Below are 16,117 nucleotides of genomic sequence, written 5' to 3' on the forward strand. Positions count from 1 at the left end.
TATTAAGTTTGTGCTGTGATTTGGGTGTGTACTCATTACATTTAGATTTAGTGTTGTTTACAAATAAAAATGCTGTGATACAGTCAAGTGTTTCTGAAAACATTAGAACAATTAAGACTGAAGAGTATGCGGCCACAAGAACTCAATGAAGATTGTGAGGCGAGACTTGCTGCAGCATGAGAACATGAGCCTTTAACTTGCTCTTTCGAAAGTACTTCTGGAAGTGAAGTGTGACATAACTCTGATCTAGAATGTCACACATTATCTTGCTCCTCAGAACCCTTCACTTACAGAGGCATAAAGTTATGTGTCTGGTATGTAACAGCAGAGAAGGTGAAATTTTGATGAGAGTGGTGCAGGTGAAAGAGTTCCACAGCTGAACCAGGAAGATCTCGTGTATTGACAGGCATGGACTGTAGAGCATCAAGGAAAGTGTTGTAAGAGATCCCATGAAATTAGTGGAAGGAATCACTCACGAGTTTCAAAGTGCTACCAGCAGTGCTCACTGTGCATAGGGAGTTAAAAAGAATGGGGTACATTGGTGCAGCAATTCCTCATAATCCATGCATTTCGGCTAATGCTGAGCAATGCTTGAGTTGGTGTAAGGAGCTGGACAGTGCATTACTGGAAACGAGTTATTTGGAGTGTTGAAGTATGCTGTACCATGTGGCAATCTGAATGAAGGGTTAGGGTTTGGCAAATATTTGGAGAACTTTATCTGTCATGATGTGTAGTGCCAACAGTGAAATATGGAAAAGGTGGTGTTACAGTATGGAAGGTGTTTTTCATGATCCCCTTATTGCCCTTAATAAAATGCTAAATATGGAAGGATATGAACACATTTTACAGTATTATGTACTGCATACAGTAGAGGCACAGTGTGGAGACAGTGATTGATTGTATTAGCGGGGCAATGCACCCTGCCATAGAGCATCTGCGAGACAATGGTTTGTGGATGACATCTTTCGTGAAGCAGACTGGCCTCCTCAGAGTCCTGACCTGAACTCAATGGGACACTTGTGGGATGACTTAGAACATCCCAGTATCCAATGTAGACGCCTTCTCTTGTTTCAGCTCTTGAAGAAGAATGTGCTGCCATTTCTTCACAAACATTGACACGCCATTGAAAGGGCCCCCAGCATAGTTGAAGCCATGCTGAAGGTGAAGGGTTGACAAACTGCTCTAATAAGTGTCCATACACTTTGATCAGATAGTGTAACTCAAAGGTGGTTAGTTTAAACTCAAATCTCTGAAGTAGTTGTGAGACTGGTGCCATTTGCCAATCAATGGTGTGAAACTGTACAGGACTGCAGAATGTTTTGTCTCCACATCTGGACTACAAGTGCAAAGATAACGAGATAGTGTATATTGTGGTACAGCACGTGACCCTCCTTTGATGTGATCAGATTTAAATAGCAATAAAATCACCAAAATTCCGGGTGGTTACATATATTACTGGGTTCAGTATCTGAACACTGTGACATATACTGCCTAACAAACCTGAATAGTGTGAAATTCACCTACCCAGCCCTATTACAGCTGGTTATATGGTCCCTTTCAATTATAGAGGTGCTAGTATTGCTTTGTATGTGTCATGAGCTAGTTTTCGTTGTCTGACAGTGTTAACTAATAGTTTTGTACTCTGCATGTGTATGTGTGGCCATATACTGAAGTTAGTTAGTATTATCAAATCTTGGACATATTATCATGGTTGTACTGTTTCATGGGAAGTAGTTATTTGCATAATTACTGATGATATGCATACAGACTGGATGATGTCACAGTGGAGCTATTCTATTTTGGTATCCTACTTTCAGTGTACTCTCTCTCTCTCTCTCTCTCTCTCTCTCTCTCTCTCTCTCTCTCTCTCTCTGTGTGTGTCTGTGTGTGTGTGTGTGTGTGTGTGTGTGTGTGTGTGTTTACATTTATGAACTAATGTGTTAAATGTTTGTTTGTACGCCAGGTAAAAATTAATACAGTGAGAGGTGCAGACCCAGCAGGCCTATAAAGGAAAATATAGCAGCCCATCTCAGCAGGAATGTCAGGTGAAGCGGAGACTAGTGTACAGGGCCACGTAAGTTGTGTTGACCAAGTTTAAGTCATGATACGAGAACCTGAAATATTTCACACCTAACATTTTCTTATGCTTTTTGTATGTTGTATACAGTGTCAGGACTGGGAAAAGAAAATTGAGAGTGAAATCTTCTGAGTTATTAGTTTGTCACTTTCTCTGATGTTGTTATCTCTGTGCCAATATCTTTTTCCAGTCTTTTGTTATCTGCATGTGGCCAGAAACTCAAATAAATTATCTACACTTACAAGATTACCTGTAGAATTTCCGTCTCTTTTTCACACTGAATATTTTACTCAGTGTTTAAATGTTGTACTTTTTAAAATGTGTGTATACAAACTTTTCGCTCTAGATGGAAATCTTAATTACTTCACAGAGTGCCAAATGAACTCAGGAAATATGTATCTTTTTTGTAGATACTATAAAAGTTTAACTTCTGTCTCTCTCTGTCCTGGCGAGTAATTTGTTTTTAAAATGTGTGGATAAAAATCCTAGGTCAATATTGCTAAAATTCCTTCATTGATTGCTAGTTTCAACTGACTGGTGAGTTATGATACTGATACACACTGAATGAAGTAATAATTTTTGTTGATCTGAAGATGGCTCACCAATTACCTGAAACTAGTAATCAATAAAGGAATTTTAGCGATCTTGACTTAGGATTTTTTTTTTTTTTTTTTTCACCACACATTTTAACGTAACAGATCAACTGTCTTCCAGTTGACAATGTCAAATAACAATGTGATTTGTTTTTCTTAACAAGAATTAACTTGAATTCTACCAATATTCAACTTTCCAAACTCACAAAAGGCAAATAGCATGATAGTTTGTAACAAAAGAGAGCTGTGACTGAAATTTTAGATGTTAATTATTCTAAATGTTTAATGGCTTTCAGAAGGAACTGTAAGTTTCAATATCCTTTACAAATAGTCAAATGTGTCATATGAGGGTGCCAAGATTTAACAAACAGGCACGAGGTGATGTGGTTGAGATGTGAGACTACTATTGTTTCAAATTAAAAATGTAATAAAATGGGCTAGGCTATTTTTATTATATTTTTAATGGAATTTTATGACCACTGACATTACTTAAAACCATGTTTCAAAGAATTTTATTGTTTCAAAATTGCAATTTGTGTTCGTGAAAGAATGGCAGGTCAGAAATTGGCAGAGTATTTTATTTACCGTGAGCATTTAAAGGAACAGCATTTTTTTAAAATGGAAATTTAATGTGAAGGTACTTGTTCAGTGATTTATTATTATTATTATTATTATTATTATTTGTGTAAAAGCTTAACAACAGTGCCTTATATAACTTTGCTTAACTTTTGGTAATCAATCAGTATTAGAAAAAAATGGTTCACAGTATTTCTTCAAGGCTTCCATCAGTGATAAGTTTTGTGAAGGTCAGTCAAAATCAGTTGTTGTTCTTCCCAAAAATAGGCAATATCATGCACGTGATCGAGGGCGATTGGCATATGGCCCACCGTGAGATAGCTAGGCGCCCTTAGCCATATTAAAGACTGCATTCATCTCACTTTGCATGAACATTTAGCTGTGAAAACATCTCTTCATGATGGACTCTGCACAATTTGACCAAAGCTCAAAAATGGGCTGCGTCAATTGGCGTAAGGAAATGCTCAAAAATTTGACTGAGGAAAGGCAAAATATGTAGACAACATTTAACAGGAGACAAAACTTGGATAGAATTGGGGAAATAAGCAGCAATCAACTCTTTCAGAGTTCCCAGGTGAAATGAAGCCAACAAAAGTGGTTCATTAACAAAGCACTTCCAAGAAATATCACTTTTCTTATCAAACAATGGAAAATCCAGGATGGAATGATGACAATGTTATCAAAAGGATAGATTGGCTGTTTGGCTGAAACCTCACTTCTTAAGTCTTTTTTTTGTAGAGCCTGTCTGCAACTTAAAATCTCTGCTAGATGGTGAGTAGCAATATATTCTTTTCACAATATTGTCACTCTTTAATCAGGTTACATTGGATGTGGCATTACCATTCTTTCAGAATATTGACGAATGTTTGACAGTGAGCGGTATACAGTGATTTGTTTGCCACAAGTCCTCAATGAAACCAGGCAAAACAAATAAAAATGTTGTGTTCTCAAGCAGAATAATGTCAGCAATCCAATAGCATGTCAAACAGTTGATTATTTGATAGAGAAAAACATTGAATAAATGTCTCATTGCCCCTATGCACCTGATGTATTTACTAACAACTTCTTTTTGTTCCCTTATGTCAGACAAAAAATTCAAAAACAGCAATTTTTGTACTCTTAAAGAAGCTGTTGAATCCCTCCAAAACGATGTTTTTTTTTAAAAAAAAGTTCCAACATCATAGTGGAAATAATGTTTCCAGAACTTGACGCATTCCAAAGGGAATAAGCTTTAAAGATCCAGATTTTGAGAAAAAGTAAAATGAGTACCAAAAATTGCTTTTCTTTCATTGTTTTTGTGGAAATTTGAAAGGTGAGTTTCATATTCAAGTGCTATTCACTGGGTTGAAGTGTTAGGTTTTCTAAGATAAGACATTGTCATACTGTTAAAATGCCAATATAGTCCATAGGTTAATGGCACTGTCAAATGCCAGGATATAAACTCAGAATGATGAACACCCCCCAGGGGGTCCACAACTCTTTTGTGGATACATGCGTAGCGAGCACGGGACCCCGAGCTAATGTGACCCTCCTTCCTTTCCAGACTGCATACCTTCCTTTTCCGCATCCTTCCCTATCCCCCGTCTTCGCCCCCTCCCCTCACCTCTGGCTCTTTCCTTCCCTTTCTCCCCCTCTGGTAATATGGTTTGTGCCTACGTCCGGAGACGGACGCTCGTAAGTGTAACGCATTCTTCGCCTTTTCTGCTTGTATGTCTTCATCCTTCCTTTGTCCTTCTTTTTTCCTTACCTTTTCTCTTTCCCCTTTTCTCCGCTGCAGCATTTGAGACCTCTCTTCTTTCCTTTCCCTTTCTTTGTTTTTCCCTTTCTCTTTCTTCCTCCCTGTGCTTGTCTGAAGGCCGACCCACGCATTTTTGTGCGTAGCCGGTGACAGGGTAAGGCGTAATTCCCCGCCCCGGGTAGACAGGTAGGACACGTACGTACCCCCTGGTAATGGCCAGGCCCAGGGAGGGGTGATTACCCGAGCTGATACCTTCCGAAAGTGCCGATTGGTCCCTCCGTCCATTTCTCGGGAGGTGTGACCTGAGGTGTGAACAATCACCGAAGGTGGGGGTGCCCTCAGAGAGGGCCCCCACAAGGAAGAAGCACGCCATCGGAGACGCCGGTAATCATGGGGGATACTTTCGCAATGGTTTCCTCATCTTCTACTATGTCTGCTCACAAGCGTAAGTTCAATGAGTCTCAGCCACAGACAATCCTTCCATCGTTGCCACAGTTCCTTGTTGTTTCTCAGTCTGACGAAGGTCGTGACTTCTCCACGGTCAACCCTTTCATTATTCAGAAAGGTGTCGACACAATTGCAGGTCCTGTAAAGTCTTGTTCCAGATTACGAAATGGCACCTTGTTGTTAGAAACAGTCAGTGCCCTCCAGGCACAAAAATTGCTGTGTACTTCACTGCTCCACACCTTCCCTGTCCGGGTTGAAGCGCACAACACTTTAAATTCCTCGCGTGGAGTCGTTTATACACGCTCCCTTGATGGATTGTCTGACGAAAAATTCAGCACTACCTGTCTGACCAGGGCGTAACGGCTGTTCATAGAGTTATGAAAAGGGTTGACACGAACATCATTCCAACCCGCACTTTCTTCTTGACATTTGACAAAGTTCAACTCCCATTGAAAATCAAAGCAGGCTATGAGATAATTTCCGTTCGCCCTTATGTCCCAAACCCTACGCGTTGCTATCGGTGTCAGCGGTTCAATCACACCAGCCAGTCCGGTTCCAATCCGGCCAAATGTGTTACATGTGGCAAGGATGCCCATGAGGGTGCTTGTCCACCTCCATCCCCTCGCTGCATCAACTGTATGGGTGACCACGCTGCTTCCTCTCGAGATTGCCCTGTTTTTAAAGATGAAAAGCTCATCCAGGAAATCAGAGTGAAGGAAAAGGTGTCGACCTTTGCTGCTCGAAAATTATTCGCCAGTCGACAGCCCACCGTGCCTCAGACAGGAAAATACAGCACTGTCCTTGCTTCTCCTCGGCCAACAAAGGAGGCGGCCACGCAGACTTGCGACCTCACCTTTAGTGCCACGGTCGTCAGATTGGCCAGCACAAAGATCGCCCGCTCAACCTCACCACTTTCGCCTGCCCACTCTATGGCTCACCCTTCATCGGGTTCTGCTAAATCTCGAGCCCAAAAGTCAGACACCAAGACTTCGAAAAAAGAGCATACTCGTGAAGATTTTTTACGTACCCCAACTTCACAACCATCGGTTCCTCCTTCATCTAAACATCGTATTTCCAAGAAGGCTACTAAGAAACCCAGTTCATCTCCTTCTCCGCCAAAGCGTGTCCCATCTACAGCACCACCTGGCGGAAATCACCCTCGGCCGTCTTCTGTGTCACCGAGGCGCACTGCTGGCGGCCAATCAACCAGCCAATCGCTGGTGGCAGGAGCTGCTCCTGAACAACCTATGGATCAGGATCTTCTGCCTTCGGCTGAATGCCATTCCATGCTGTCGGTCGCAAGCTCTGAGCAGTTGTTGAGTTGACGGCAACCTTGGTCACATTCCTCCATTTTCTGTTCACCCCATGTCCATTATCCACTGGAATATCCGCGGCATTTGAGCCAATCGGGATGAATTGTCGATCCTCTTACGATCCTACTCGCCGGTCATCTTCTGTCTTCAGGAAACAAAGCTGCGTCCCCATGACCGCTTTGTTCTCCCCCTTTTCAGTCCATCCGATTTGATCTCCCCTCTGTTGAAGGCACTCCAGCACATGGAGGACTCATGATTCTTCTCCATGATACTCTCCATTATCACCCAGTCCCCTTAAACACTTCCTTCCAAGCTGTCACTGTCCGTCTTTCCCTTTCTGGATATACCTTTTCTCTTTGTACTGTATACATTCCATCGTCTACACCAATGGCATGAGCTGATCTCCTTCATCTTCTTGGTCAGCTTCCACCCCCCTATTTGCTGGTTGGGGACTTCAATGCCCACCACCCGCTTTGGGGATCTCCACATCCTTGTCCACGTGGCTCACTATTGCTAGACGTCTTCCACCAAGCGGATCTAGTTTGCCTCAACACTGGGGTCCCTACATTTTTGTCTGCCTCCACGACAAATTTCTCTCATTTGGACCTTTCGGTCGGTACTGTTCCGCTAGCTTGGTGCTTCGAATGGTTCACCCTTGATGATACACACTCGAGTGACCACTTTCCATGTGTCCTTAGACTGCAGCCTCAACTGCCATAGATGCGCCCGTGACACTGGAAGTTTGCCCAAACCAATTGGACACTTTTTTCGTCTCTAGCGACATTCGATGACCGTCACTTTCCCAGCGTCGACGATGAGGTCACACATATTACCGACGTTATTCTTACAGCTGCGGAGCGTTCAATACCACGCACCTCCGAATTGCCCCGGCGCCCCCCAGTTCTTTGGTGGAACGAGGCGTGCCGTGACGCAATACGTGAGCGGCGACGTACTCTTCGCGTTTTCCGCCACCATCCTACTTTGGCCAACTGTATCTGCTATAAGCAGTTCCATGCGCGGTGCCGTCGCGTCATCCACGATAGCAAGAAGGCAAGCTGGAAATTCTTTATTAGCTCATTTAACACCTTCACTCCCTCCTCGGAAGTTTGGAGTCGGCTTCGACGGTCCTCAGGCGCGCCTAGTTTCTCCTCGGTCTCTGGGCTCACTGTCGTGCATGATACTTTAGTGGACCCCGTCGCAATTTCTAACTCATTGGGTCAGCGCTTTGCTGAGATTTCGAGCTCTTCAAATTACCCGCCAGCATTTCTCCCGAAGAAACGTGCAGCAGAAGTGCGACCTCTTGCTTTCTCCGCTCAAAATCGCGGAAGTTACAATACTGTTTTCTCCATGTGGGAACTCCAACATGCACTCTCTTCTTCTCGCTCCTCCGCCCCAGGACAGGATGGTATCCACGTCCAAATGTTGTTGCGTTGAAGCATGTGGCTGCATTAGGCATTTCTCTGGCAGCAAGATGCAATGTGCTGGACAGATAGCAGCTCTGACGGAAGGCCAAGTTCAAGAGACACCTAGTTGAGGATTGGGAACCCAGGACCCCTCAGAGATGCCCAGGAGCCTGATGATTACCTGAAAGAGACCCCAGCAGAACACCAGCACAATTAAATCTAGAAGCAACCCATAAGCCAGCAGTTAGCAGAGGCAGCAGCTAGTTGGAGATGAGGTTGGGTGGTCCACATTTGGCCAACAGGGCTAGTGCATAGTAGTCCTCGGCATAGACAACAGACAAAAACAAATCCCGCTAGGCCCATACGGTGAGTATTTATGGCAAACTTGCCCAGCTTTGTTATGACTGGGGCCATGCCACTGGTCATGTAAGGGGGGTGGAATTTCACAGGCAGTATACTGACCTGCCCGGCTAGGGTTGTGAAGTCTGCTAGGAAGAGTGTTTCGCAATGATACAGAAGTTGCATTATTGCTCCGAAATTTGAAAGTTGCAGAGTGGATGCCATCTGCATTTCCCTCTGATGATCATACTAGAAATGATGATTTTTGATGACAGGCACTTTTTCATTGACCGTGTGTGACCTTAGAGATAATTTCAAATGATTAGCCCTTATGGAACTCGCTCAGTTTGGCATACCTGGGTTACTGATCTAGGAAGTGGTTTATTCCCACTAACTATATACCACTGTGAGCTTTGTGCATGTTCCAGTGTCTACCATGGGACACGACAGTGGAAATTTGTTTTTCCCCAAGTACTTTTCTCTATTTATAATTCAGTGGAGGTAGAGATATCTATGGAACCTTCTCAAACTAAAGTTCACTGACTTTCAAGTTTTTCTCTGTGCAACTGCTGTGAATCTTCAGCTAAGCCCAGGAAGTATTATTGTAATTGGTCAGGAGGAAAAATCACTCAAGTCTGAGAAAAGTAAGGCTATCAACATGATAAATGTGCTACATACAGTGGTCAGTTTTTTCCTTCTGCGCACGCAACACACAGGAATGGTTCATGTTGTCTAAGGTGAGACTTCATCTCCAGCCCACTGGTGTGGCCTCGTCACTCTCCTGAGCTCAACATCTCACTAATCATTGGAAGATGCTGACTCAGTTTTTCAGGTGGATTGAGGGAAGAATGCGAAGACATTTATGAGGTATAATTGTATGTTTACAGGCTTGGAGTCGGTGCTAAGGGCGTAGGAACAAGTTCTTGGTCCAGGAGTCACAAGTGGTTGTCCGTAGCATGTGCAGTGATGAGGTGCAAAACTATATTTTTATATTATAAGTTAACTGGAGCAAATTGTATGTAAATCGAAGAACATCGTACAATAAGGGGCAACTGAATGAGGCCATCTTGATTTAGGCTTTCTGTAGTTTACCTAAATCACGTAAGGCAAATGGCAGGATGGTTCCTTCATTGAGTCAATGGCCGGCCACCTGTTCTCATAAAAATTATTTTATGATGACGAAGCTTGTATCATTGTGAGATGAACCCTGGATATATAAATAAATAAAATACATAAATGCTGTAAAGCTACAGAATATAGAAACGCTATGTTCACTCACACTAGAAGATGTGAATTGTTTTGGTTATTAGGCAACCTGAAGTGTAAGCTTTCGAGATTGTATGTATGAGAATAAAACTGAACAAATCATGAAACAGAAGTTTTATTCTAAAGACAAAAATCCCTATATGTCTCTTAAAACATAAATTTCTTCATCAACAGCAGTTTATCAATTCATACATAATATTGCTCAATATAAAATTCATCCGAGGTATCATCTGATTCAGGCTTTGAGCTATTAATTGACCCATACTAGAATTTTGCTTGAACACTGTTACGTGGTCCTTAACCAACATTATTTTGTTACCTTAGGTACACAGGCACACTTTGTTCCATGGGAAGTTGTAATTGATTTATATTTTGACAATTAGTCAAGTTGCACCATAAATTTCTTTTCTGTCGTAATTTGTTTCAGTACCTCTCCCCATTTGTTATTTGATCTACCCTACTAATCTTCAGCACTCTCCTGTAGCACCACATTTAAAGATTGTCTATTATCATCTTCTTATGTGTACTCTGTATCATCAATGTTTCACTGTCATAGAAAGCTACACTCCAGATGGATACATTCAAAAAATAGATGCTAACATTTAATCTTATTTTCAGTGTTAATAAACTTCTCATTTTCAGAATGGCTACTGTTGCTGTCACCAACCTGTATTTTACATCATCTTTACCATTGTAACTTGCTGCCCAGTTAGCAAAATTCATCTACTAATTTTAGTGTCTCATTTCATAATATAATTCTTTCATCAGCGCCCGATTTAAAGTGATTGCTTTCCACTGACCCTTTTCTTTACTTTTGTTGTTCTTCTTACAACCTCTTTGCAGGACGCTATCCATTCCATTCAACTGATATTCCAACTGTTTTGCCACCTCTGACAGAATTACAATGCATTCACCAAAATTAAAAGTTTTTATTTCTTTCCCTGAACTTTAATTCCCTTTCAAAGTTTGTCCTTGGATTTCTCTACTGCTCACTCGATGTGCAGATGAAATTACATTAGGAATAGGCATATTGTTAATGAGAAGCAAAATGAATTCTGTGTTTGTGATAAGTGAAATATTTTTGCATGAGTGTAACTGTTCAAACCATATGTTCAGTACTATGTGTGTGCACATTTTTACCAACACAAATTCTTGTCGCCAGCTGATATATGCCATATGCCTTTTCAGGTGGATCTGGCCAGTTTTTATGATAAAAAGCAGTGTGAATGTTTGAATGAATCTGACGAAAATGGATTTAAAAATTGCCTCACAAATTCTCCAAGTTATCTGGAGTCTGACTGTGATGAACAGGTTAGTATCAAAACACACTATGAAAAAGACTGTCTACACATTTGTCGATTATAAAAGTTATTTTCATGTCCTGATATGAAGAATATCAACTGTATTATCATCATTTGTAAATGAAGAAATATGTTACATATTTATTCTTCCCATCCCTTATCTTTGCAGCTTATAATATCAATTTCATTCATGCAACCTGTGAAAATCCATTCAATAAAACTTAAAGCTGATAAAGAAAAAGGACCAAAAACCATAAAACTCTTCATTAATCGCACACAGACCCTTGATTTTGACTCGGCAAATTCTTATGCCCCAGTTCAGGAATTAATGTAAGTATGTTTACTGCTTTTGCTTATATTTGATGTATTTATGAGGTTAGTTACAAACTAAATTTGGAGTGCTAGTCATCATTAGCCATTCATACATGTGGGCCTCAGCCTTATTTTTCTTTTTTTTTAATCATTATCAGTTGTGCAGTGTTGAGATGGGGCTGACAAGTGTTTTGATGAAATATTTGCTAACAAGAAATTTGTGATATACTTTAATTGTAATAGGCTTGGTCATTTTACAGTATATTGATAATTTTTACTTTTTGGACCATCTGACTACCACTGAATGAAGTTTGCAGTGACTTTTAATTGCCCTGATGATGTGTGAAAACAGTGGTTTCAAATATTTTTCAAAAATAAGGATCTTGGGAGTGTACTGGTTGGGAACTGATAACACACAAATGTCTCCCTAATAGCAGCGTTGTAAGAGATTTCTTAACACAAACTTTATCTGAAACTAATATGAGTAAAATTACCTGCAAGTGTTAATGCAATGGTTGACCTGAACTGAAGCTATGGTCCCTGTGCTGTCAGATAAAGTGTTGGGCATTGTCTCAACACAGCCCCATATTTATCATCCAGATAAACAAAGCAAGCAAGCCAGCTAACCCCATCTATAAAGATGTCATCTCTAACACATGAAAAACACACTGAAAAGCACTGTGTACCGAAAAGGCATGTTCAAAGTCATTCGACTGGTCTCGTCAGAGTCGGAAGAACACCAACCGATAGATGACAAGGACTTTAAAGTCTGCTTGAGAAAACAAACCATTCCCTCTGTTAGCACCCCACGAATGTGGGTATACTGTGACAGAAATTTAGTAGGAGGAAGGATAATGCAAACTGTTAAGACAGTTCCAATCCTACAATAGAATGTAAATTGGTTGAGGGTACATGTGTAGTAGATTGTAGATTGTATTTTATTGGTCCTGTTGTCTACATAGCAGCTTATGCATAAGACATTGGACAAGTCAAGTTATAAATATACAGTCTGAAAGTAATTTCAAGGCATACATATTTAAGCTTACAATAATACACTTTACACATAAGTATTTATATAACACATTTCATAAATATAAATATTCTTCAATGGAGTAGAAGCAGTGATGCAGTAAATATGACTTTAGAGATTTTCCAAATGTATTGACCTCAGTGATAGCTTTTATGTTTTCAGGAAGTTTGTTATAAAGCTTAACTCCCATGTGAAAAGTACCTTTTTGGCACAGTGCTGTGCTTATTTGAGTCATATGTAAGTTTCTGTTTTGTCTGGTAAAGTGCTCATGTATATCACAGTTTTTTTGTAGTCTCTGGTCCTTGCCTATTACATTTAATTTAAAGAACAAAAGGGTTTCCATAATGTATACACATGGTAATGGGGGAATACCAGATTTCTTAAACAAGGGTTTACAAGAGTCTCTAGGCTTGCACCCAAACAAGATTCTAATGGCCCTTTTTTGTAGTTTAAAAGTGCTATTAGCTATTTTAGAGTTTCCCCAGAAGGTGACCCCATATCTAAGACGAGAATGAAAGTACGCATGATATGCATTCAATACTGTTTTCTCACTACAGCATGATTTTGATGAACAAAGAAGATAACATGTTTTGCTCAGTTCTGCATTGAGATATTCAATATGCTTATTCCATCTGATGTTACTCTGCAGCCAAAGTCCTAAGAATTTGGTTTCAGTACTGTTACCAACTGGTTCATCATTGATAGAGACTGATGGGATAAACATGTCCTTATTAGGAACATTGTGGAATTTTAGAGCAACAGTTTCCTTACTGTTTATTACAAGCTGATTACTCTGTGCCCAGCTGCTAAGTTGTTTCGTGACCGTGTTAGTAGTTCAACTGTTAGTACAGAATGGGCTCCTATACTTGTTTGTACAAGACACACATTTTAGTGTCGGACACCTATGCGCTAAGAAGTTAGCGCCTCCACAGAAAGGTCATCATCATCGTGACAATGCTAAAGAAAAAAGCTCTCTTTGTAGATAATGCAACACCGCCTCACACACACACACACACACACACACACACACACACACACACACACACACAAAATCAAAAACAAGCAGTTGTTACAAGATTGTTCAGGGTGTACATAAAGTCCGGGAACACTTTCAATTAAAAGTTTTTTTTTTTCATGTATACTACCACAGCGTAGTTTGGTAATTTGCCGATAGTCAGCGCTAGTCACAAACGTGGAAAGTTCAGGTGCGGACAGCTATTTCATGAAATGGCCTCCCCAATCACCAGATCTCACTCCGTGTGACTTTTTTCTGTGTAGACACATTAAAGACCTGGTGTATGTACCAACTCTACCACGTGATGTAGCAGAGCTCTGGGAGAGAATACGGAGAGTATACGGGAAGCGACTGCCACAGTCGACGATGCCATGCTGGGATGGATATAGCAAGAATTCAATTACTGTATTGACATCTGCTGGGTCACTCATGGTTCACATATCAAATGTTTGTATACAAAAAATTAAATTAAATTAAAAAAAATTCAGCGCTTCTCTTCAAAATGCAATATGTATGACATCTGTACAATGTTTAGTTCTTGTGCAATAAATAGTGTGTTCCCGGACTTTATGTACACCCTGTATGTGTTTATAATGTCACTGCTCCCTCCATCCCCATCATCAACAAGAAACTTTCACTATTCACACCACCCAGTTTCCCCATCCATTCCTTGTGTTTAAGGCTGGAGGAAGGGAGATTAATAGCATTGTCCCATGTATTCAATAAGCCACTTGTGTCAGACGGGTCGCATTAAATAGTGAGTACCTCACCTCATGAAGCTCTGTCGTTCTTGGGCTGGTTATGAGTTTAGAAAACCCCTGGGTTCCTGTGCTAGGGACTGGTGACCACTGCCAATCCTCTGTATAGTCTGTTAACTGAAAAGCAAACGGTGCTTATAGTGGGAGAAATGTCCTCTCCTGGAAGAATGCCACAACTTCCATGCTGGCACATTGAGAATTACTTTCCTCATTACCCTTGTGACAGTGAAGTGCAGTGCATTGTGTGATGATTTACATAGATTCTGTTTGTTTGTGATTGTATCTGTTAACCACTGTTTATTTCTGTTTATATATTTACTGGCAAACTTAGCGATTTAGTGAGGGAAAACAGTGAATAAACTTTCTAGACTGCAAGACAGTGTTCTCAATACAAAAAAAAAAAAGATATCTGCAATGATCCTACCCCTCTTCTGTTGTTAAAGATTCAGAAAATGAAGGTTACTCAATATGATTCAAAATTGTGTAGTTACCATATGTGCAGCTTCCTTATAAAAAGTTATCCATGTAAAGCATTAAGTAATTGGACAGTAAAATAGGTAAAGTTGTAACTCAGCCACACACTACATAATAAACAGTATTTATTTCAGATTGGATCTCACACATTTAGTCACTACACGCATGTGTTCTGCTAATTATCTCATGAACAGCAATCCAGTAACAATAAACCTTTCTAGAATGTGCAGTCGCAGTCGCTTCGAAATAAAGTAATAAGCACTTCTTTGCAGCCCATACTTCGTGGTATTCAAGCCATGTGATAAACTTGTTAAGTAAACAGAATAAAACATTGAGCTCTCTGATGATATTGCTTCATTACACACAATAAAAGTAATTCTTTTTATCGCAAAGGAAAACCTGAAACAGATTGTTATTCATGTAAAACAACTAGTTTACTGTTACCAGTCATTGTTTATTTATATCCACGGTGCATTTTGAAGGTTTAAACTTCCATCAGGTGGATTTAAATGTTTTAGTACAACATGTGTTGTGTTAAGACTTTGGGTTAACTTGTGGCACTGTGTCCAATCGTCAAAAGTTCCTTTTTCTGTCGTGACACATCATATGTAAATTTTCATATTTTGTAAACAAAGATGGTGTCTGTATATTAGTGGCAGGTCACCACAACATTTGAAATCCACTTTATATGAATAACATTTATTGTGCAATTTTTAATTTTGCTAAACATTTGACATTGTTCTATTGGATGTGACTGGTGAATGTTTTGAAAGGCAGCATGCCACAAGTATGGGTCATTTAATATGTGGCTAAATACTTCATTACCATAGGTGTCTAGGGCTAATACCTTTAGGTGTGATCTAAAAACTCTTCACCGTGTCCTGTCAACTTCATTCCACCCACAAAACTTGTTTATAAATCCACATAATTGGAAGCCACACTTTAAGCAACAATCCATATTAAGACATACATTGTAGTTAAGTTGCACACTTCATTGTCTCCACATATTAACACTTTGTTTTGCTGTCTTTCAGCTGTGATACATTGGAACATTGTCTTTAAAAATTGATACCTCGCACTATTGTCTTTAAACAGTAACGATTCACCACATTGTCAGTATCCAAGTCTTCCAGTAAAATATCACTTCACGCCACTTTGTCCTTACAAGTGCTAAGTGTTAAAACACCCCAAAACTAACTTCAGAGTCTGAATTTATCTTAGTTATTCTCAGCTATATTGCCAACTGTAACTGAGCAAACCTCTAACATGTTTACAGTAAAATCCCAAATTAACGAACCCACTTTTAAGGAAATCTCACTTTTAACAAAAATTTCAGTCAGTCATGGCAAAACTCCTGTGAGTACAATGTTATTTCTCCCTGCCTTTAAGGAACCACACTGTAATAAAAAGTCTGCTTTTAAGGAATAAACACACAACATTTTGCAAATTGAAATCCAGTTTTTTTTACATGATTC

At 40.1% G+C, this 16,117-nt stretch overlaps 1 protein-coding gene across 2 annotated transcripts in view; it reads left to right on the forward strand.

Moving 5' to 3' along the window:
* Window positions 1-16,117, forward strand: part of LOC124554714 (thioredoxin-like protein 1) — a 66,588-nt gene that overhangs the window by 18,349 nt on the left and 32,122 nt on the right. For both annotated transcript variants that reach the window (XM_047128359.1, XM_047128360.1), the window contains exons 2-4: window positions 1,964-2,074; window positions 10,941-11,063; window positions 11,223-11,383. In XM_047128359.1, the coding sequence (XP_046984315.1) occupies window positions 2,039-2,074; window positions 10,941-11,063; window positions 11,223-11,383 (320 nt within the window). In that variant the 5' untranslated portion in view covers window positions 1,964-2,038. The remainder of the gene's footprint in view (window positions 1-1,963; window positions 2,075-10,940; window positions 11,064-11,222; window positions 11,384-16,117) is intronic.

The sequence above is a fragment of the Schistocerca americana genome, chromosome X (genome assembly GCF_021461395.2).
Source record: "Schistocerca americana isolate TAMUIC-IGC-003095 chromosome X, iqSchAmer2.1, whole genome shotgun sequence".
In the NCBI taxonomy this organism is placed as follows: domain Eukaryota; kingdom Metazoa; phylum Arthropoda; class Insecta; order Orthoptera; family Acrididae; genus Schistocerca; species Schistocerca americana.